General features: G+C 41.9%; 1 protein-coding gene across 1 annotated transcript in view; it reads left to right on the plus strand.

Moving 5' to 3' along the window:
- PTPRQ (protein tyrosine phosphatase receptor type Q) overlaps positions 1-24,075 on the plus strand; it is a 134,135-nt gene that overhangs the window by 87,280 nt on the left and 22,780 nt on the right. The window contains exons 37-43 of the mRNA XM_056846991.1: positions 341-585; positions 949-1,015; positions 1,707-1,865; positions 2,465-2,687; positions 5,738-5,811; positions 7,621-7,720; positions 8,535-8,663. Of these exons, the coding sequence (XP_056702969.1) occupies positions 341-585; positions 949-1,015; positions 1,707-1,865; positions 2,465-2,687; positions 5,738-5,811; positions 7,621-7,720; positions 8,535-8,663 (997 nt within the window). The remainder of the gene's footprint in view (positions 1-340; positions 586-948; positions 1,016-1,706; positions 1,866-2,464; positions 2,688-5,737; positions 5,812-7,620; positions 7,721-8,534; positions 8,664-24,075) is intronic.

The following is a 24,075-nucleotide window of genomic DNA, read 5'->3' on the forward strand; positions in this document are numbered from 1 at the left end:
ATCCAAATACTTGCCAGGGTCAACCCTGCTTAGCTTCTGAGATCTGACATGATCAAGCTAGCCTGGGCCATCCAGGTCAGGGCTCAGTATGTATAGCTGCTTTGAAATTGCTTGTGCATCTCTTTATGGCAACCAAGTTATACCATTCTGGGACGTTCCCCCCCCCCCTAAAAAAAGCTAACTGTATTGCTTTGGTGGTCTATTTAAAAATATAAAACTGCAAAGAGCAGTTATATTATTCAGGTATCTAAAAGCAGGTGTCTTGTTCTTTTATTATGACACATCTGGATTTTGATATACAATTTCCCCCAAAAAACTCAGTTATTGAATATTTTCCCAGTGCCCAGAGACCCACTTAACAACATAACATTTCAGAAGATACCTGATGAAGTGACAAAATTCCAGGTGACATTTATGCCACCATCTGAACCCAATGGGAATATTCAAGCATATCAGGCAATAGTTTACAAAGATGATGATCCTACCGTCATCCAGATCTACAACTTAAGTATTATAGACAGAACAAACAAGTCAGTCACTGCCATGCTAGAGGGACTAAAAGGAGGACGTACTTATAATATCAGTGTAAGTTGAACTCTGTTTCTTTAAATTAGCAAATATCTTGACAGCGTTGATAAAACACAACGGGAATGCACATCTTGATTTCCAGTTATATTTTTCAGTTGACATTAAATTGTATATAAAAACTATGACAGTTGTCAGGAAAAATCGTAGAGCCAGTTGTGACTTGTAAACATAAGCCCATAATTTTCAAATTCAATAAAAAAAATTAGTTCAGTGCAAGTGTGCTTAAAATCCAACCCTGACTTTATCTATGTAGGCTTTAAATATTATATTAAGTACAAAAAACACATGTGCAGAACATTGGCTCTTATTAGTGTATGTTTAGGTTGAATTGATTTAATAGAAAGTTTCGTTTGCACTTAGGTGTATGCAATCAATGGAGCTGGTGCAGGACCAAAAATTCAAATGAAAATAACCACAGACATTAAAGGTAGGCATGGGTGATGCTTGTACAGTTTTAATAAAGATATATTTAATAAATATAACTATGATAAAGATTATACATTCTTTAAGAGATGAATATCCTAGACCAACACCCACAAGGCTGAATGTCTGCTTTCCAATTCCACCACTGATGCTAATTTATGTTAAGTGTTAGCAGTAATTTGGACAAAATCTGTGATACCCTTAAGCAGTAAATTTAAATAGACCCATTTGTCTCCCACACTAATGCATAACAGTTATTAGGGAGAAAGTTCCCTTGAAATCAGCAGGACTTACTTTCAGGAATCAGGCTGCACAATATTTTGCTCTATTCCTGCAGTATTACATTGTTTTAAAAGAGGCTAGTCTCATATTGACCCACCAAAAATGTATATAATGTTAGTGTAGATGAGATTCAATTCTATGTGACTTTTTGTAAGCAAAATATCACTGCACTATTTATAGCCAAATCATATGGTTCCCACTACCGTTTGAATCATGCGAGGGGAAATGCTTAAGTATCAACTCTGATTGCTGCTTCTTTCCCAATGCTGGGATTCTTAATGGCAAATTATCTGAGCTGCTGCCTTTGTTCAAGGGCTTATTGGGCTATAAGAACATTACAAGGAGATCTGATTCCCTCCATCAGAAGGTGACATGACAGATCAACATTGTAATATTTGTTTGTCTCCAAATAGAACCACCAAGGCCTAGTGAGAAGCCGATGCCAGTTTATGATACCAGTGGAACTCTGCTTGTCACTGCTACAACAATTACTATTCGCATGCCCATCTGTTACTACAATGATGACCATGGACCTATCAAGAAAATACAGGTTCTTGTTGCAGAATTAGGAGGTACTGAAAAAGTTTTAAAATATATGTTTAAACATATGCACCTTCATTTCTTTTTGTTTTTACTTTTTTTACTTTTTGGGGCTTGATGGGACAGCCTTGATTCTGTCACTTACAACCGAAATTCCTTCTTTGGGTGTGTTACATCTGTAAGAATAATGGTTTTTGTAGGTGAGCAATTCCCCGCCCCCATAACAGTAGGAGTAGCAAAATAAATGCACAGTCCTTTTTGACTATTAGATGAGATCTGAAACTCACTTATTCTAATGGTTGTTTATTTATATACTGAACCTTCTGTGTAAGAGGTATCCCTATATTATTAAATGGGAAAATACAGGTATTTGAATTTTCGCTTGTTATTTATTCATAGATTGTTATAGTCACTTTAAATTTTCGTGCTGTTTATTTTTCTTTGGAATACTTGTAGACACTGCCATATGGTAGCAATAGCTATATGTAAAGTCATACATATTGCCACGTCTCATATTAATTTAATAGAATGTAATCATAGAATTACTTGCTTATCTAAATAAATTTGTTTTGCGATATTTTTTGTAGTTTAATTAAAATGTATTTCTGTGAATTTTTTTCTCTGACTCTAGTTCAGAATGATAGCAATGTAACCAAGTGGTACGATGCCTACTTCAAAAAACCAAGGCCATATTTTGCAAATGACGGCTTTCCAAACCCTCCGTGTATACAAGGAAATGAAGGGCTGAGCAGCAATGATGATGTGTATGTAATAGGGGCTGACAGTACATGTATGATACCAGGCAGTGAAGAAAAAATTTGTAATGGCCCATTGAAACCCAGAAAGCAATATTTGTAAGTATATGTCTCACATGCTCCATCTGTGTAATTAATATTACTTTGGAGCTGAAATATGTTAATATTCTAATGGTCTTTTCAGACAAGGCAGCTAACAGCCCATTTCTGACCGGAAAGGACAAAAGTCCTCAGGAGGCCAGGAAGGGGCTGTGCTGGTATTCATGCCCCCTGCACCAACGCCCGTGCCACTTACACCATCCAGGGTGGCACAGATGCCAGCAGGGGGACCTGGTCACCAGTCTTCTGGAGCAGCCATAGCAGCGCCACCCAGGGACACCAGCTGGACCTTCCACCGGCACGGGACTCTGGTGAAAAGCCCCACGTCAGCATCCCGGGGGGGTATTCTTGGGGTGTGCCGGGGGGCAGAACTGCCAGTAGGCAGCTTCCTGACCCCTTTCACCCTGGGTATGCCGATGGAGAGAACAGCATTGCGGCACCAGCTTTTTGCTGGTGCAGCCTCTCTATTTTCAATGGGGCAAAATGCCCCATTAAAAAAAAACTTCAAAAGGCTTTTTAAAGCCTTTTGGCAGCTGGAGAATGGCTTTGGAGGTGCTGTGGCCATACTATCCCTGGCTGCTGAAGGCTCAGGAATGGGCTGTAAACCATACTTAAATAAATAAAAATGTAAAATAAGTTTTAAAAGACTGTTTTTGATCCAAAGGTGCTATTCTGCCTGCAGAACAGTACTTCCACTGTTGGAGGGCAATTTTTTCCACTTCCACCCTCCAACCACAGATCCCCACTTTGCCCCTCCCCCCCCACAGTTCATTAACCCTCAGGAGCAGAAGTTGGGGGCAGGGGCTCAGTAGACTGCAGCAAGAAGAAGGAAGGGGTCAGCAAAGGTCCCACTTTGCAAGCTTCACTGTGATAGCGTTGTTTTCTATCCAACCCACTGTTTTGAGACCAGCTCCGATTTCCTTAAAATGGGATGCTGCTTTGGCATAATGCAGCGATTGATCAGTTAGTAGCATAGGAGCATCCTGTTCATGCCATCTCATTGAACCTTGTAACCCAGGTTTGACTGGACACTTATCTGGGTCTTTCATGCTACTACTGTAATGCTTTGTCTGTTTCCTGATGTTTCCTTATTTCTCTATATCGTGTTCTGTTCCAAAACAATGAACTAAGACTTTAAAACTGACAGATACAAAGTATTTTTTAAACAATGCAATATTCATCTGAACCATGGCTACAGAATTATAAATACATATAATCATAAATAGATGCATGATAGGACATTTAAGTGAACTAGGCATCAGATCTGGTCTAGTACATCATGGGTGCAGCACTGGCACATGGAAAGACTGGCATAAGGCAGTCTCCTATTTTGGAATGTGTGGATGGGCAAATGTGCTGACACAGCATCAGGGCATTAGAGGGCATGAGAGGTCTCTGATATCCCCATCCAGCCCTTTGAACTGGTCAAGGGAGTTAGACAAGGTTGCCTCCTTGCTTCTCTCTTGTTTAATCTATACCTGAACGATATGGCAACCAATTTCTCAGAGTTTTGCCACCCCCCAAAGCTTGCAAGTCATCCCACCCCAATTCTACTCTATGCTGACAATGCAGTTCTCCTGTCCCGCACAAGAATTGGTTTGAAAAGGTCTTTGCAAACTTTTTCTGAGTACTGCTCTAGGGAAGGTCTTAAAATAAACCATCATAAATCTAAGATTATGATCTTCACTAAGAGGAGAAAATGCCTCTTTTTCGCTGGGTATTAGATGGCTTTGAGGTTGACCAAGTCAAGGAGTTTGTTTACCTTGGTATTCTGTTTTCCCATAACCTAAATTGGAATGCCCATCAAAAAGCAGTGTCCAACAAAATTAAACCTGGGGTTGGTGCTATTGTCAACTTTTTTCACACTAAAGGTGGCAAATATATTCCAGGGGCTATTCAGGTTTTTAACCTGAAAATTACCCCAATTATCCTCTTTGGTGTTGCCATCTGGATAACAGTCATCAATGAATCTATAGATCGTCCACTGCTTCAGTTCTTACGAAAACTCCTAAATGCCCCTCGATGTGTTGCTGGCGTTACTCTTCTTTCCGAGTTTGGCCAAATGTCACTTGAAGCTAGGGCGTGGTTGGCTGCCTTTAAACTACACCTTAAACTGTACTTCAGCACTGAGGGGTTCCTAGCTTCTCTGAAGCATGACCCTTTTAAATCCTCATGGCAAAAAATCTTAGATGAGAAACTGTCATTGTTGGGCTTCTCGCAGGATATGTTATTAGATCTTGGGAAAACTGAAGCTTTTACCAAAATTAAAAAGCGCATTAAAGAGCTCGATTATAACAGCACTACTTTTCGTGCTTGTCGCGTCTGTTCATCCCAGTTCTTCGGAATACCTCCTCCACGTGGTCTGCCTGCCTATATATATTATCTGACAATTCCTCGTCTCTGTAGAGCTTTTTGCTTGGCTAGATTGAATGCTAACCCTTCTATGGTAATGCAGGGCAGAATTCTGAATATACCGTACTCAGACAGGATCTGCCCTTGCTCTTCTGGCTCTATTGACTCATTAGCCCATGCCCTTTTGGAATGCCGCTTTTAGAGGAACTTCGATCGCACTATATATTTCCCCCCTTTTAATATACAAATCCAATGCCTCTGTGACTGACATAATGCCTTTTTTACTAAGCGATAGGGACGCCAAGGCTACATTGTCAGTGGCAAGATTTGTTTCAGTCCTTATATCCCTCCAACACTAGATATATGCTGCTCAGGATCAATTGATCAAGGAGCTTCTAAGGGATAAAAGGAAAAAGGACATCCCCATCCAGCCTACCTGTTTGGCATGATCAAGGAATGCTCATGTTTAGGATATTTATTTTATGCCATTTTTGAAACTGGAGAGTTGAAAAGTATCCTATCAATACCCATGAATTCTAACTTGCAGGCACTCATAACTTATGGCTAAATGTCCTTATTTTATAATTAGTGGATTCTGTACATTGCTAGATATAAATTATATACTGTGCTTGGTGGATCATCAGTCTGGCCCACTATAGCAGTTTCTGTTCCTTAATTAATTAATATATTTTTTACAGGTTTAAGTTCAGAGCTACAAATATCAAAGGCCAGTTTACAGATTCAGACTACTCTGACCCAATCAAAACTTTAGGTAAGGAGAATGTCACTAATGTCACTACAGCACTAATAGCACTGTGTACTTTGTCGCCCTTCTGCTAAAAAGCCATACTAAACTTGACCCTCTATCCTGGTTGCTATGAAAAAGTGAATTGCACACATTTAAGAAATATGGAGGTATGGTGTTTCATTCTTGCATTCTTGCCCAGCTCCAGTGCCATGGGATAGCTTGCCTGTGCTCCATATGCAATTTTTTTATGTGTATTTGTATTTATATATGGGGTTTTTACCCTACCTTCCCTGCATCAAAGCAGCTACTAGAAAAGAAGCAATAAATACAAAATATAATAAAAAATGAAAATACCATTAGAAAAAAAACATACAAATAATTAAAAGCAATATTTACAACAGTGGTGGCCTCCACAACCTGAAAAAGCCTTGTAAAAGACTCTGACCAATGTAAGTAACTGTCAGCTCATTCCTGAGCTTTGCAGTGGCCGGGGGCAGCATGACTGAGGCACTGCCGTGGCACCTCCAAAGAGGTTTCCCAGCTGCTGCTAGGATAAAAAAAAGACTTTTAAAAATAAAAAAAATGACAGTGGGGAAATTAGCCCCATTGAAAACAGTGATGCTGCACCAACAAAAAGCTGGCAAAGCACTGTTGTGGCGGGGGGGGGGGCGTTCCCGGCCTGGAAGGGGTTAGGAAGCTGCCTATTAGCAGCTCCACCCCTGGAATACCTCAAGAACTCCTACACAAGGATTTGCGCTGGCAGGACACCAGCAGGAGGCCAAGCTGGCATCCTAGGGCCGCATTGCCACGGCAGTCCTGGTGGGCCGACGCAAGTGGCACTAGGGCTGTTGGAAAAAATTTTTGGGCTGGTTCGGATTCGGCCGAACCCAGCCCACCGCTCCCACCGCTCCCTTTCCCGGGACTCTCGGGAAGGGGGGCAAGGGGGGGTTAAACTGCTTCGCGCTGCCTGCCCAGGCAGCGTGGAGCAGTTTAAAGACCCCCCACCCGGTTTCCTGTGAGTCCCTTGAAACCCGGTGGACTCCCTGGGACTCCCAGGAAACCGGGCGGGGCGATCTTTAAAGGTGTGAAAAGGTAGGTTCGGGGAATGCCGAACCTGCCGAATTCATCCGGTGATCGCCGGAACTCGCCGAATTCGGCGCGTCCTTTTCCCGCCTTTTTTGAGTTTGGTTCCATCTGAACTGAAAACCCCTGAATCGGGGGAAATTCGGCAGTTTGTTCGGTTCGGACAAACTGAATCGACAGTCCTAAGTGGCACTATGCCAGTTTGCATGGCGCAAGTGGCACTGACGGCACAATCCCCTTGCTATCTTTTAAGCCCATTCAGCTCCCAGGCTCAGGAATGATCTGTGCGTGTCATTTGCTGGTGGTTCTTTTTTGTCATGTCCAAAGCTGTTCACCAGCTACTTTAAATACCACTCCCATCATTCTTCCTTATCCATCTTTCTGCCTTCATTCCATAAGAACTGCAAAAACTCTTTGTGAAGTGCTACTGTGCCTCAGCACGGTAAGGGAGAAATGCCTGCTGTCATGTGAACCAGCAACAGTTACTGCTATTATGCTATTGCTGGATTTACAGTCAGGACCCAGTCCTAACATAATTATATTTGGAAAACTAAAGTAGTGGTTGATTCTTTAAAAAAAAACAAAAAAACAAAAACATTATTCTAGTCCCTGGTAAAATATATGACAGATTGTCCCTAATGAAATATAGAAGAAGTGCTTTTGCAGGAAATTTATTCGCAAAAGTAAATAATTACAAATAACTTTCTGATATTAGTTTTCTGTAAATTTTAACTGAGATTTTGCCTGCAGGTGATGGACTATCTGAAAGAGCTGTAGAAATAATACTTGCAGTTACTTTGTGCATACTCTCTGTGATTCTTCTTGTGGCTGCAATCTATGCCTTTGCACGGTAAGTACATTTCTGGTTGTTCAGCTAAATTATTTTTGATTTAAATAGTGGACTTTTCCCCAATAGGTCTAATGTTGCAACAGCAACAAATATATATAAATGTTTACATTAATTTGTTGCTGAGTTAGTTTTTGGAGGCGATTTGAATTATCTATTACTACAGTTCTAAACGGTTTAAATTCCAACTGCAGCCACAATTATTGTCTGGAGCATACATTTTAAGTTATTATTCAGTGCTAATCTTGAATTGGCCCAAATAGAGTTTTGGAAGCTTGACTGAGATTTCCATCTCATAGATTCAGCCCAGTGTTGCTAATCAAAAATCAATTCTGGTCAGCTATGTAGAAGAGAGAAAACATTGATAGCTGTCAATGAGACAGTTAACGAGAAAGTAGCTGTTTTTGTTAAAAGTAATGGCAAAATACTATATGGGGTTTCTTTGGAGGAGAGCAGGGAGTAATGCTATCTTCTGTGCTATTTTATAACTTTAATTTGTCATTATACTATGAAATTGTATTGAAAGTCTAATTTTCTAATTTTTTTTACACCATATGGTTGACACAGTAAATATCTGTTTTCCAACATTATTTTGAAGTAACCACTTCAGCTGCCAAGAAATAAATAACTGGAATGTACCTCAACATAAGTTGATAACAGTGACTGGCACCAAATTCTTCTTATTACTGTTTGCATTCTACTAACCCTTTGAAATATTGATGATAGTTTTTACTGAAGATTGTCTACTGAAGTCAGACGTTATGTTTGAAACTGAACATTCTTTCACACTCAACTTTTCCTGTGCTCTTTGATTTAGAATTCGACAAAAGCAAAAAGAAGGAGGCACATACTCACCACGGGATGCTGAAATTATTGACACTAAATTTAAACTTGATCAGTTGATCACAGTGGCAGACCTGGAAATGAAGGATGAGAGATTTACCCGGTAAGCGTACTCCTTAAGGAAAACAAAAGTTCTGGGGTTCTTCAGCCATGACCCCATTGTGACCTTTTACTTGTTTGGAAGTGTTTGTGGTGTTCTTATTTATACAGGTCACAAAGATCCACTTTCAAAGGGTGACCTCCATCCGCCAGCCACTTCTCTCAAGATTTCAGAAAATCATTTGCTTTTCCTGTGTTCTAAAATGAACCCAAAATGCAAAATCACTACATAATTCTGCCAAGAACGTTTATTAGGTTCTTTACAAATGTGAGTAGTTTTGAGAACTGGATTTTCTTCAGGACTAAATATTAACTCTGGATGTTATCGGTATTCATTTTGGCTCAAAGTAAATCAACAACATGTTCCTCTGCGATACCTGACCACCTTTCAAATATTTATCAGTGCCAATGTAATATAGCAGAGATAGTGTTGAAACTAGAGTTGTGAGACTTGGATACAAGGGCCTAACTATATATTATGTTTTTCTTGCACTCTCCCCAGGTTTGCATGATCAGACATGTGTCATAAGTCCCATGCTTGGAAATGAATTACCAGGCATGCTGGGCTTGATTTGGGTTAGAACCAAATCACACAGGGAGAGGGGCTTAAGCCTCCCCAGTGTGCCATTTTCCTTACCTGAAAAAGGGAACACATGGAACTATTTTATACTGAGTCAGTTCCTTTGTCTATTCAAGTCAACATTGTCTACTTAGATGGGCAGTGGTTCTCCAGGGTCCAAGGTAGACGTTTTTCACATCATCTCATACCTGATCCTTTTACTTGGAGATGCCAGGGTTTAACTGGGACCTTCTTCATGCAAAACAAATGCTCAGTCACTGGGGGTTACCGCACTTGTATTCCCAGCAATGTATTAAGAGTTTGAAAATGTTATAAAAAATACTGTTCGCACTTTGTTTGGCCCCTTTAGCTGTGAAGACGTCTTCCAACCATTTATAAGCCGTGGTATCCAAAAACCCTTTTAAAGCGATGTTTTTTACAACATTTTCAAAGTCTTAATACATCTCTGCGAATACAAAGTGTGGTAACCCCCACTGACTCACAGACACTCTCTTACATGTATCTCATCAGTACATGTGGTTTCCTCAGAGGGGTATACAGCTACACCCTGGGGCCATTACATGTTGGGAAAATGGTGCAGGGAGGAAGTCTTAAGCCTTCTCTCCCCATGCACTGCAGTCATAATCCAAATTGGCCTGCATGCACCTGGGAATTAAGTTTGTCTTTATTCTTCTATGAAGTCCCACATTGGGACTGTGCATGTGCTTAGACAAAGAGAGACATCAAAACCGTGTTGCCCTGTTTGTTGATATAGAACATGGTGGTGGTGTTGTCGGTTTGCACCTGCATGATTTCATCTTTAAGGTGGTCTGTAAAAGAAGCAAGAGCAATGTGAATTGCCCAAAGTTCCAAACACTGATATGTAAGGAAACCTCTAAAGAGCACTAAGTACCCTGTCCTGAGGAATTAGCAAAGTATGCTCCCCAACCCAGGAGGGAATTATCAGTGGTTAAAGAAATGTTTGGGAGTTGAACCCCAAACGGTATACCCTTTAACAGATTGGACATTACAGTTCACCAAAGCAGTGATTGAAGGGTATACCTTGCAATCAATAGCTTAGACATTGGGGTATGACCTTGGGAATGTAATGTGTGCCTGCACAGAAGACAACTCGACAAACAACAGTTACAGGTAAGTGCAACCCTGTTTTCCCAGGATGGAACTTGCAATGCTCATCCTATCATGTGACAATGTGAGGAAAACATCATATATAGTGTGCTCACTAAGTAACTGTGGCTCAATCACTATCTATCAGCCTAATCTACCATATAGCCCCTTAAGTGGCACTCTGACTTTCTTGAAAGGAGGGCAGTATAAAAATATGCCATTAAGTAGAATAATACCAATAACTTTAATACTTTAAAAATAATCAAAAGTTTGCTTCTGGTTGTCCTTTTATTAGTTCATGCCCATCCCCTGCTATACGATTAATTGAGTACTGAACATGCTAAGTAACATAGGTGACATGTTGCCTATGTATCTGAAACTCTTTGGGTGTTTACTTACTTTATCCAAAGCGTTGTTCTTAGTGTCTATGGTACTAAGTACCATGAGAGAAAAGGTACCTGTGCAGCATGAACTTGTGTACTTAAAAGTGACACATCAAAAGATAATGTACATTTGAAATTGGAGTGTGTCTGAGGACCTGCATATAGGCTAAAACTGAGTAGATTATGTTTATTTCAGTGGGACTAAATCAGCTAAACCAGGGTGTGGATCAAACTGAGAGTTAATTTACTGCTCAGCCCTCTGAGATGACAGGCACAGGAACTATAGAACTTTTTTGTGCATTCATCACAGAGGCATTGAAGGAACATAGAACATGTTAGCAGTTTACTTGAGCAGAACTCCATTAGAAAACCACCAGTGGGAGATATTGCACAAGTATCTCCTTCCCATCTTTAAGCTGTAGGGTAGGCCAAAGATAGGCTTACATCAATTGAGTGCAAAATGCCCAAAATTCCATTCCATAGCATCTCAGGATCCAGTGACCTTGAAAGATGGCCTTCAAATTTGCTAGTTAGACATGCTTTTCTACATTTTGCCACCAACCCAATTAATTACCAGAATCCTTTGGAAGACCATTTGTTATATTAGCCCCTTTTTGGTGTAGACAAACCTTGTTCATTATGCCAGTGCTAATGTCCCATGGACATTTTCTCTACTTCCAGAGTCCCTCTTGTCACAAGACAAAATACTCCACCACAACATCAGCTCTTTTAATCTGACTGCTTGGCTCACTCATATATTTGAGAGACCTTTACAGCCTTTTTTCTGAGCATATTCAAAAAGTACTAACAAAAGCTAGTAATCCTTCCACCAGAACATCATGTCTGTAGGTGGCAAGAATTGTTCTTTAGATAATACAAAATAACATTCAACCTACTACTTATATTGTGAACGATTTTAAATATCTGTTATACTTAACTGTTGGCTACCACCTTTATTAAGATCCACTTATCAGCAATTGTTACTTTCTATGAGCCATTTAAAGGGAAATCTCTTCGTTGGTCAAAATGCTTTCTAAAAGGTTTATGACTATGTTTTCCCCAATAATGCCTCCTGTACCCAATGGAATGTATCCTTAATGTTATCCATATTGATGAAAAGCCTGTTGAACCCTTAGCTGCATGCTCTTTATAGTTTCTCACTATAAAGATGGCATATTTATCAGTTATCTCAGCTCACAGGGTGAGTCAATTGACAGTGCTGAGTTACATTATTAAATAAATAAATCACCCCTTCCCCTTAAAATGCATAAGGATAAGGTAGTTTTGAGGCTTAATTTAAATCTGTTGCCAAAAAATAGTGTCTGTTTCATATTAACCAGGTTGTAGCGTTGTCTCCTTTTCACCCCCAGCGCCTAAAGATAACAGAGAGTCCTCCTCTCTTTGGATTTTAGAAGATCTTTACTGTTTTATTTATAACTGTCCCAAGAGTTCAGAAGGGAATCCCATCAGGCATCTACACAACCTCTATCAAGTTAGATTGTATCTTTAATAAGAACACGTTGTCAAATGGCAGAAGTCCAGTGTCCATTGCAGCTCCAGTCTCACTCTACCAGAACTCTGGGGTGTTCAGCTGCATTCCTGAGAGGAGTCCCTGTAGAAGAAATATGTAAAGCTGCAACATGGGCTACAGCATCCACATTTATCAGACATTTATCAGTTCCTTAGATACCAATGCAAGATTAGATGCTGAAGTGAGGAAAACAGTGCTACAAAGTTTGTCTGAATTAGAGCCTCACGCCCACCTCCTGTCTTGTAAGCAGCTTCTTAGCATCCCACGTGGAATGAAGTATCAGTGTCAATGAAAAATTGGTGTACTTCCCTGTAACTGATGTTCACCTTGTGCTAATCTGTACAGTCATACTTTCTTCCTTGCTACCTGGCCAGGGGCTGTTTGCTACAATTAGTGAATAGTTCTCATTGTAGTTCACAGGAACTGACGGAATAGAGTGTTACTAATCCCTTTTTATGTGAAGCCTAGGTGAGAAAAACTGAAAGAGGCTGGAAATGAAAATTGATTCCTTTACTGTGAATTTCCGTTCTAAGTGGTATAGTGGTAGGGCAGTCCACTGTCCTTAAATGGTCCAAGTGGGCAAAGAAAAGGGGTAGAGAGAAAGATACAGCTCACTGGAATTATTCATAAACCTGTTAAGATCTATGCAGGCCATCTCTTCCGAAGCCACCCCAAAGTTATCATACCAACAGCTGTTGCTAATGATAGTTCAGTCCCAAAAATAAGGGCAATCCCTATGCCACAGAAGATGGAAATTTACAGTAAGTGAACAAATTTTTCTTTCTCCGGGGTGGGGGTGGGGGACAATCTCAGCTTTTGGAATGTAAAAAAGCTGTTAATCGTAAAATGGAATCACGTGCCTCTTGAGCTCAATTTCTTAGTTGGAACAGCTTTCTGCACATACTACATTTGATCTTAGCCAAAAGGCCAAGAAGAATCCATCGGAACGTAGGATTCAGAGAACCCAAATGTCAAAAGAAGGTGATTCTGAAGTGACTATTTAATATAAACTCTTCTTAGGGGAGGAACCCTTTATGTCTCTGAGCAGGGCAGCTGAACCTGATTACTTCCCAGCCTATTTAGGCTAAGGCCTGAGAAGGCTGTTTTGGTGGATCAACTGGTCCCCTGTGTTCCAGCTCCAGTTCCTTGCTGCCAGTTGCTTTTGATGCTCTCAAGCCTTGCTACCTAGACCTGAGGGCCCTGCTACCAAGGAGACCTGAGTGGTTCGGCCTGCACAATGCAGGACAGTAGTAAATCTAGGGGACCAGAGCTTCTGATGGGGCTCGCTGCTATTTTCTTCCCACCCACGTTCGACCAAGGGGCCCTGCATTACCATGAGGCCTTCATCTGTGAGTGCTGTGTCGCAGCTGAGGGGGGTAGGGGAACTCACCTTTGTGATGCCTTTGTCTGAAAACAGCAAAGTCCAAAGTTCTGGCATCTTCAGGAAAAGAAAAAAGCAGTGAAATGATAAAAAATTGGAGTCATCTCACTGTAGTAAGAGCAAGGCCTCTGACTGGCTGTTGTATAGCCAGACAGGGCTGGAACAAAGATTGTTGAGGGAAGCCCCTTCTGTGACGGGAGAAAGGGCTTTCTGAGAAGTTGAGACTGTCCCACCCCTGCTGCTGGAAAAGGGGAATGCTTTGACGTTCAAGTATCCCTGGAATCTTCTGCAGCTGGCCTCCACATTCATGGGTCCCACATGTGACTGCACAGATGACCGCTAAGAGCATCACTTACAGCTAGGCTTGCTAACTGCTTGGTGGGGGTGAACAAAAGCCCGCCAATCCACTGGGCTGGTTGCAGGCGGAAGAGGGCCAGCTGAAGGGGGCCCCACAGTCGGGGCATGTGCGACCCGCATGATGGGTGAATGTTACTTCTGGGTTTACCCAGAAGTGACGTGGATGCTCTAGCAATCACCTCTGAAACTCTATGAAAAGCATAGTTTCAGAGGCACTTGCTAGAGCATCCGCATTGCTTCTGGGTAAACCCTGAAGTGACATTGGTACATCATGTGGGTCGCATATGCCCCAATCGTGGCCACCAGCCACACCCCCACAAAGCTCCCACCAGTGGCGAGAAGCCACCTGGCAACCCTACTTACAGCTAAGTGATGCCCTGATTTTCTCTGCCTTCCTATTGCCTCAGCCCAGCCTAAGCCACCACTAATATACAAATTCAGGGGAAAGATACTGATTTCTCCCTCAGTGATTTATGGGATCTAATATTGTTTAAAGTTATACCTTTGAAGAAATTATATGTTGTACTTATTAATGCTTTGTATATTTTAATACAGCTTGCTATTAATTTGGTTAAAAAATGTTAGGCTTACTAGTTATACCCTTCTAAGCTTATTAACTTCAATGGATATAGAAGGGTATAGCTCTTTTTAGGATTGCACTGTTAAATAACTTTACCTAAGAAATCTCACTGTTGCAGGTTCTGGCCAATTAGCAAAAAAAACTTGGGCTGTTGACCTATATCATACACTTCCGAGTAATCATTTTGTCAATGTGTAGTTCAGTAAAGCAATATTTTGGACTGTGTAAGTAAAGAACCATACAAAGGTGTGCCACAAATTGGGTGGCTAGTGAACCTGCCATTTACTGATTGATTGATAGTAATAATGTGCACTTTATAAGGCAGACAGGAAAGTCTTATAACTGTTTTACTTAAAGCAAAAGTCAGCACTTTAATTAATGCCACGTTTTATCTCATCTTTGAATACTTAATTATAAATGGGTTTTGTTTCCAGATATTCTTCCTTTTTCTTTAGACGCAAGGAGATATTTGTCATCCAGTAAGTGACTGCATGGCTGAAGAGTCCATGTGTGCTTTCTAATGTGCTGTGTTCACTTGTGTGATACTATGCCTTATTGACTTTATCAAACATTAATGTTCATTTCAGAATGCCTAGGTATATTTTAAGCATTTTTGTCCTGGGTTTGATGTTCAAAATTCTAGACCATTGGCAACGTTTGATTTTTAGATAAAGGGCTCTTCCAGATGGCAGAATAATCCAGATTTTATTAGTACTCCTTTATTAATATTATGATTAATCCAGAATTAATAGTATAATGTTCTATTCCCAGGCTGAGGGGAAGCATTCGGGAGGGGGGAACCAGAGCAGAATTTGTGCTTATTCTGATGTAATGGTCCAAACAATCTTCAAAAATGACCTTTTTATAAATCACACTGTCAGATCAGTTTTCATAAGGCAGAAGGGAATTTTTGCCAGTGTTTACCACTTTATTTTTCTTTTCAAAGGTCCGCAACAGAAATGCTGTTGTTAAAAGAAGTACTCTGTTAAAAGACATGGGAATCCCATTCAACAGCTGAATAACAGCTGAACATTTATAGCATGAAAAAAATCATCTAGAAAGGCTCACAAGAGTGGATTCCAGTGACCCTTTTACCTGTGATGAAGTGATAGAAATCAATTTATTTGTAATGTTTACTAACCCTGAAATTACCTGCAAATGGTTTTGAATCTTCCTACAACACAATTTCTAGAGAATCTCTACAAGAGGATGATTGCAAAAAACTAATTTACATTTCAAAAGATGATAATGTGAGTTTTGATAGTTGACAAATGGTCCCTTCACACCTTATGGAGTACACAGATAGGGTCTAGATTCTTCAATCTTTATCCTGTATAACATTCATATGTGTCTTGCAGGTTCTCCTCAGTTGTCAAATACGGCCAACCCATTCCTGAAGGGGGAGGAATTGTATAGGGATCGGCGTGACGCGAGAGCTGGCGGGTTGTGCCAACGTCCAGGAATGACCACTAGAACCACTAGAGCTTATAGAAATGCAGTTGTTTATTTACAGTGCTATATACACACTCTCTCCACCTTAACTCCCCACACAGACTCACAGAGTCTTACACTTATATACAATGCCACCACCAGGCATTAATTAGCAGTACATGCTTAGACACTTTCCAGGTGCAACACCACACCTCAGCCTCTGACCTCAACTGGATCTGGCCAGTATAATCAGGCCTCCTAGGGGCTTTCCAGGCCATTGCATCAGCCTCTGGTTGACAGTTAGATCCTAGTTAGATCCCTTCCATCTAAGTCTGCCTATCACAGCTAATATGACAGCCTTGCATATTCCAACACTCCTTTTCAAGTATGTCATATTAGTTTGGACAGTTGCAAGAATCTGTTATGATCCACCACCTTGGTAAACAGATCTGCTATATTAGTTTCACCTGCGCACTTTATTACAGTTATCTGACCACTCATTACTGCAGCTGATACATTTTGGTACCTTATTTTAACATGTTTGCTCTTGCCTCTAAAAGATTGCTCGTTGGCAAGAGTTTTCGCTGCTTCATTGTCAGAAAACACATTCACTGGAAGAGATACCTGTACACCCAATTCATTTAACAAGAACACAAACCATTCTGCTTGTCCCACACATTCGCTAATGGCACTATACTCCGCTTCACATGAGCTAGTAGCCACAAATGATTGTTTTTGGGACTTCCAATGAATTGGTGCCTTTCCTAGATACAAAATATACCCACTTGCAGACCTTGAATCTTTCTCGTCTGCCCAGGAAGCATCCGCATAAACTGTCAAGCTTCCCTCCTCTGCTCTCCTCTGCTTATCCATGGTGCCCTTCAAGTACCTAAGAACCCGCTTAGCAGCCTTCCAGTCTCTTTGCTTTGGAGACATATTTTGCTTTGTGAGACAGTGTACCGCTTGATAGATATCAGGTCTTGTCCAGCAAGCTAGATAGAGAAGGCTACCGACTAGAGATTGATACAGTTCTCTGTCACACTCTTCTTGCCCTTCTGTCTCATCTTTCCCATACCCTGTGACCATTGGGTATTCCACAGCATTTGCATTCACCAAATTAAACCTTTCCAGCAATTGCTGTATTTTGCTTGGTTGAGATAAGGAATAAAACCCTTCCTTGTCTCTAGTCACTTGCACCCCCAAATAACTTTGAATGGGTCCCAAACATTTCAGTTTGAACTTGGTACTCAACTCCGTCTGAAACTGTATCTGTTCTTGTGTTGTATTAGTTATCATACAAATATCATCTACAAACACAATCAAGTAAGACACACTTTGCCCTGTGCTTCTTGAATACAGACAGGAGTCAGCCACACTTTGTTTAAATCCCAATTGCTTTATGGCTTTGTCAAAGCAATTGTACCATTCCCTTTTGACTGTTGGAGACCATAAAGAGCTTTGTTAAGACGTAACACCTGGGCTCCCTTTGTCAGTTTAAACCCGGGAATTTGCTCCATGAAAATTGTTTCTTTCAGGGGTGCATTGAGGTATGCAGTTTTGATATCGTAGTGCCATACCTCTAACTTCTTTAACCCTGCAACTGCTAGAACAGACTGTACTGATTCAACCCGAATCGTGGGGCTAAAGACTTCGTCATAGCTCATGTATTTTCTTTGGCTATATCCCTTGCAAACCAGCCTGGCTTTTCTCTGCACAGCACCATTTGCAAGCCTCTTTACCTTGAAAATCCACCTGCAGCCTATTACCAGTTGCCCGCTTGGCAGTGATGTGGGAGTGAACACCTTATGCTCCTTCAGAGCTTCCATTTCTAAATTCATCGCCTCAAGCCATAAATCTCTCTCCTTCTCTCCCAGAGAAAGCATTTCTTGATAATTAGCCGGTTCATGCACTGACACATAATTCACACAGTCACAGTTGTACCCAAACCTTACAAGGAGCTTTTCCTTTTGTAACTCTGTCAGAGCGTCTGACCACCATTTCCCCTCCTCCCCTCCTTCTGAATCCTCAGAGCTCGCAGCTTCCCTGCTGGGAGTTCTCTGCGGGGAAATGTTTATCTCTTGGGTTTCTGCCTGCTCGCTTAAAGGCAACTGCACTATCTCCGGCTCCTTTTCCTCCCCATGCAGCCTTGACCAGTTAAAAGATTCACCAAATGTAGCAGACCTGCTGAAGGTAATCTTATTCTGGGTATCTGCAAACCTGTAAGATTTGGCTGCATTTTGATAACCTAGGAAAAGTAATGGCTTGGACTTTTTACCTCCCTTTTTCCTTTGATGCAAAGGAACATTTACCCATGCCTTTGTCCCAAACACTCTCAGATGTTTCAAAGAGGGATTCTTCCCATATAATACCTTATAGGGAATGCCATTGATGCTTGATGTCCACAACCTGTTTATTAAATAATTTGATACCTTTATAGCCTCACCCCAAAATCTAGGTTTGAGCTGTGAGTCTTCCAGCAGAGCTTGCATCATTGATTGCAAATATTGATTCCTGCGTTCTGCGACTCCATTTTCCTGTGGGACCCCAGGGTTAGCCAGTCTCTGCTCTGTCCCCTTACTTTCCAACCACTGAGTCAGGGAATGTGATAAGAATTCTCCACCCCTATCACACTGTATCTTTTTTACTTCAAGGTTTAACTGCCTCTCAACTCTGGCTAGCCAATATTTGATTGTTTGACAAGCCTCACTCTTTTGCTTCAAGAGATAAATCCAGCCAAAACACGTCCTGTTGTCCACAATGCATAAAGCATATTTGTTTTTGGGGACACTGTCAGGATAGGGGCCACTCAGATCCATGTGAACGATCTCTAGGGGTTGGTTACTAACCCTGCTGCTGGCTTTTGCCACTGGACCCCTCCTACTGTTGACTGATTTGCAAACCGTGCAGTCCAAGAAGGAATTGCACTTATTCAGCTTGAGGTCACCCCCTAAAGCCTCTAGGGTTTTCTTTAGAGTAGAGAAGGCGGCATGACCAAGCCTTCTGTGGAGGAGATGCACACAGCCGTCATGTGGCTTAGGATTTAATGCTTCCACCGCAAAAATGACTCCTCTGGGCTACTGTGCACCACATACACATCCTGTTTAATGTGCCCTTTCAACAGAACAGCCTCTTGCTTCTTTATCAGGCATGTTTTATTCCTGAAACACCACAGTAAAACCATCCTGAGCAAGAGATGACACACTCAATAAATTATTCTGTAGCCCTGGGACACATAAAACCCCTCTGAATGTGTGTTTTAAAGCTGGGAAAAACATCTCCCCCTCACATTCCACCTCCAAACGTTTTCTGTCCGCCAAACTTACATGGATTTTGGCTGAACACGTTTTAGATTTTAACACTGAAACATGGTTTACAAAAACCTTGTTGGCTCCACTGTCTACGAGCCACAGACTGTCTGCTTCTCCAGCCTCTGCCAGCACAACTGAGGTATGCGAGGAATTTCCAGGCTGTTTTCTCAGACGCCTCCTTGCCAGTTCATTAGGGCAATCTCTCTTGAAATGCTTTGTTGATCCACAGCTGAAGCATTTTTTCATAAAGAGCACACGTTCCTCCGGTTCCTCCTTGAAGATTCCACTCCTCCGCTCAGCTCCACGTGCTGGCTTCATCTGCGCAGAGTAGAACGCCTTCCCTCCGGTATGGCCCCTCAGCTCGGCTGATGTCTTTGGCGATGTCATCTACGATGCCATCGGCATTGTCATCGGCGTTGACTGTCTGGGTGGTCCCTCTCTGGGGTGTACTCCCAACTGCGGGGCTGCTGTATGCCATGACGATTGATGAGCTGCTCTTATCACCTGATGCGGTCTCGCCTGGGCTGCGGCCATCTGGTCCTGGCTCTCCCACCATCTTGCTTGGTCTTCAAGGATCTGTCCCGACACATATTCAGGCGTTAACTGTGCCACGTCCATACACTCCAGGGATGTCATCAACACATGGTAGCTGTCATCCAATGACCCCAACATGATATGCATCCTGTCCTCTGGAGAGTAATTCTTCCCCCTCAGCTCTAGCTGTCTGAATATCTCCGCTAGATCCCTGAGGTGCTCTGCTGCAGGCGTGTAGGGTGATTTATGGCTTCTGTACAGCCTCCTCATTAATGAGAGGATAGTCCCAGCTGAAGTCTGAAGATGTATGCTCTTCAGAGCTTCCCAAGCTTCGGGAGCATTTGGCTTCCCTGCCACGTAGACTAACTGGCTATTGTCTACTGACAGAATTATGTTTGCTAGAGCCTTACAGTCCCGTTCCCGCTCTATCACAGTTACAGGCACATGCTCTACAGCTGCCCACTGAGCCTCCCACGAGATAATGTTCCAATCTCACCGACCATGTAGCATAGTTGTCTGAGGTCAGCTTTTCCACGGGTAACTGAGATTGAGCCATAACTCCACTCAACCTCTCACTGCTTCCTTAGCTGCTATGGCTTCTGGAATCCTGGATGCTGCTGTGCTACTCCCACTAGTCCCATGAGGCATAGCAGACTGGGCCCATAACCCTGATGCGAGAGCTGGTGGGTTGTGCCAACATCCAGGAATGACCACCAGAACCACTAGAGCTTATAGAAATGCAGTTGTTTATTTACAGTGCTATATACACACACTCTCCACCTTAACTCCCCACACAGACTCACAGAGTCTTACAATGCCACCACCAGGCATTAATTAGCAGTACATGCTTAGACACTTTCCAGGTGCAACACCACACCTCAGCCTCTGACCTCAACTGGATCTGGCCAGTATAATCAGGCCTCCTAGGGGCTTTCCAGGCCATTGCATCAGCCTCTGGTTGACAGTTAGATCCCTTCCATCTAAGTCTGCCTGTCACAGCTAATATGACAGCCTTGCATATTCCAACACAGCGTGGCCCCTATGCCAGCATCCATACCAATTGCACCATGCAAATTGGCACAAATGCCGGCTCAGGGTGACTTAAGCTAGTTCTGGGGTGCTGTGCAGCAGCAGCAGCCTCCTGTGTCTGCACTGCATCCCTGGTGGCGTATACCAGGTGCAAGTGCTTATGCTGGTGTCCTGGGAGGTGTTCCTGGGGCATTCCTTTCAGCCCCCAAAACGCTCCATTTTGCAGGCAGCAAGATATGCCTGCAGCCCCATGGAAGTCTTTGGGGAGTTCCACGGGTTTTTTTGCTAAAAAAAATTTAAAATTATTTTTTCAGATGCCGCACTGGCAGCAAGCCAGTCTGGAAACGGCGCAGCTGTGCCACCTCCAGGCACCGTCTAACCACCCTCTCAGTGCCCTAATTGGATTGATACTGCAACATATGTGAAGGAGCTTCTGTTTTCTTCCCCTGTGCCAGTTTTCTGAACTGCAGTGCCCCTGGGGTTTATTATTTGGTCTGTTGGAGAAACCCAGGAGTACACTTGTGGATTTCCCCAGCAGTCCAAATAGCACCCTCCCCACAGGATCATTTCAGGTTAAGGAAATTATGTAAGAGGTAAAGGCTAATCCCTTTCTCCCCACATGCCACAGCCTTGAGCCAAACTAGACTTTTATTTTATTTTTATTTTTTTAAACATCCACACATCTGAAATTGTAATATTAGGACTGACAGATCAAACTTCAGTAATAAAATTAGTTAGTTTGGCTCCTGGGACTATGTTCTGCCTGCACCTAAGTCCAGCTGCAGCACTGTTCACTTTTTGTGCCACTAATACTTCCATTTGCTCAAAGCTTATTGATAACCACTGATCTTGCTATAATGGAAGTACTAGTGGCAGAGGAAGCTAGCTGTGATGAGGCCAGATCCAAGGGTGTACAGAATGTAGTCATACAATCCAAGCCATCATCATACTTTGTTGGATGAATGTCTTGGACTATTGTGAACTAGTCCAAAGCCTAGCACTGAGCTACACTGTGGTTGTTAGAAAAAAGAGTGTTATAAGGTCCTTTCATAAGGAATTATAGTTCTGTGCTGTCCTTAAAGGGTTAGCCTGATGAAGTTCTCAATTAAGTTGTTGAAAATTAGTTCCTTAGTTATTTCTAACAAGTGCTTGTTGTACTTACGAGCTAAGCCTTTAGTCTACATATTCATTTCTGTGGTTTCCACTGAACAAGTCTCAATTCCCGGTAGATTTCAACTAACTGACCCAAGGAGTAAGCTGATTCTGTGTGACAACATAAATTTCATTCGCCATTGCCAACATAAATAAAGGGTTCTTACTGACTCTAGACAAAGAAATGAGGGTGGGAGGGGAGAAAGTTGCTCTGAATTGAAACTTTAACTAATCTCACCTATCATTCAAGACAAGAGAAATATTATGAACTCCCATAAGCTGCAGTCACTTGGTTTAGAAATAGATCAGTTAAAATGTGTTCTTCAAACTCCAGTGGGATGATTGTCCATTGACATGTTTTAAATCACTGTTCCTTCATGGAGATAAAAGTGTATGACTGTAATAAAGCCTTGACACATGGCTTTTTGCATAATTTTTTTGTATAAAATCATACTGCAATCAGGGAAAAATGACCTAAGCACATATATAGTATATAACCTTCCTGTTTCTTTAAAGCTTACTATAACTGTGTCCTGATTGAGTTAGCATTTCTTTTACAGAATAGATTTGAAGAGTCCAATTTTTGGTAACACATTTCAATGCTGAACAGAGTTACTAGATCCATTGACTTAAGTGAACATAGAAGGGTGTAATTCTACTTAGGACTGTGCTTTGAGTTTCTCCAATTCACACATTACGGACTACACAAGGTGGATCTGGGTGAAATGCAGTCTGTTTTCCTGCCAGTTTCAGTTCCCACAAGCTACGTTGCCACCAGGATCACACTCGATCCACATTCCACATTAAACCCCCCCATTTGGTAATGGGCAGCCCATTTCTGAAGGGGGCCCAGAGCTCCTTAGGAGCTGGCATGACCCCTCTCCGGTGCTGGTGCCCCCTTAACATGGAATAAGGTGGCACCTATGCTGGTGTGGGGGCAAACATGCTGGCATCCAGGAGCTGCCAACCCCCTCTGCCAGTTCAGGCATGCCAGCAGGGATTTCCCAGAAGGGAAAGCCCGCACCAGCATGGGGGCATTCCTGGGGCAGCTTCCTAATCCTGTTCGCCCCAGGAACACCCCCTTGAGCTGCAGCATGGCTGCGCCATCTTGTTTGTGGTACAGCCTCGCTTTGTACAATGGGACATTTCCCCCTTTTTTTGTTTTTGTATTTCTTAAAAATTCTTTCCCCCCCCCCTCTGCTGCAGATCTACCTCCCCTTTAGGAATGGACTCTAAGGCTGATAGCATGAGCATTAACCTGAAGCCATTAATCTTAGTGTTCAAAAGAACGTTTAGGACATGGTTATAAAATGAATAAAAACCAATTTTACGTTAAGAAACATGTAAAATTTAGACTATTCATTTCTCTCAACATCCAGCCCAAAACTGAAAAAAATATTAAGTCAAAGAGAAAAAAAACGTCAGAATTCATAGCAATATATCTTCCTAATCCTATCTTAAATTGCTTCCATCTTTTCAGGTATACTACCCCTAATCTGGAGATGCCATGCCAAAAGCAGTACAGTATATAAGAGTTGATTTGCTGCTTTCAACCCAATACTCACCCTCTCTTTAGAAAATTGGACATTATCCCAGAAGATTAATTTTTCTGAAGTGCCTTCTATATTTTTCAGATTACGGAGTACAGGCTTTACTTTGCAAAACTGTTAGGGGAATAGTAGCCTGGTTGAAAGGGAACCTGATCTTCAAACAGCCTTGCCAAAGAGAGTCTATGTCCTCCCGCTGTACCCAAACTCTTGACTTGAACCACTGGTGACTAGAATGCACCTTGAGTCCCAGTGTGAAAGATGGACTATACATGCAAATAATTTACAATTATAATTATTTAGGTTTTGGGCAGCTTAGGCTGATTCAGAAAAAAAAAACATATATATGCATTTGTTCAGTGTGTGTGTAATAATTCCTCTAAACATAATGAGTATTTAAAAACATTCTCTGTAGGGAACAACAGAGCTATGATATATTATGCCATATTCAGTTATTATAAACAAAATGTCCTGAATATGTGAAAAAACATTTTTG

This window comes from Euleptes europaea, chromosome 3 (assembly GCF_029931775.1).
Source record: "Euleptes europaea isolate rEulEur1 chromosome 3, rEulEur1.hap1, whole genome shotgun sequence".
In the NCBI taxonomy this organism is placed as follows: domain Eukaryota; kingdom Metazoa; phylum Chordata; class Lepidosauria; order Squamata; family Sphaerodactylidae; genus Euleptes; species Euleptes europaea.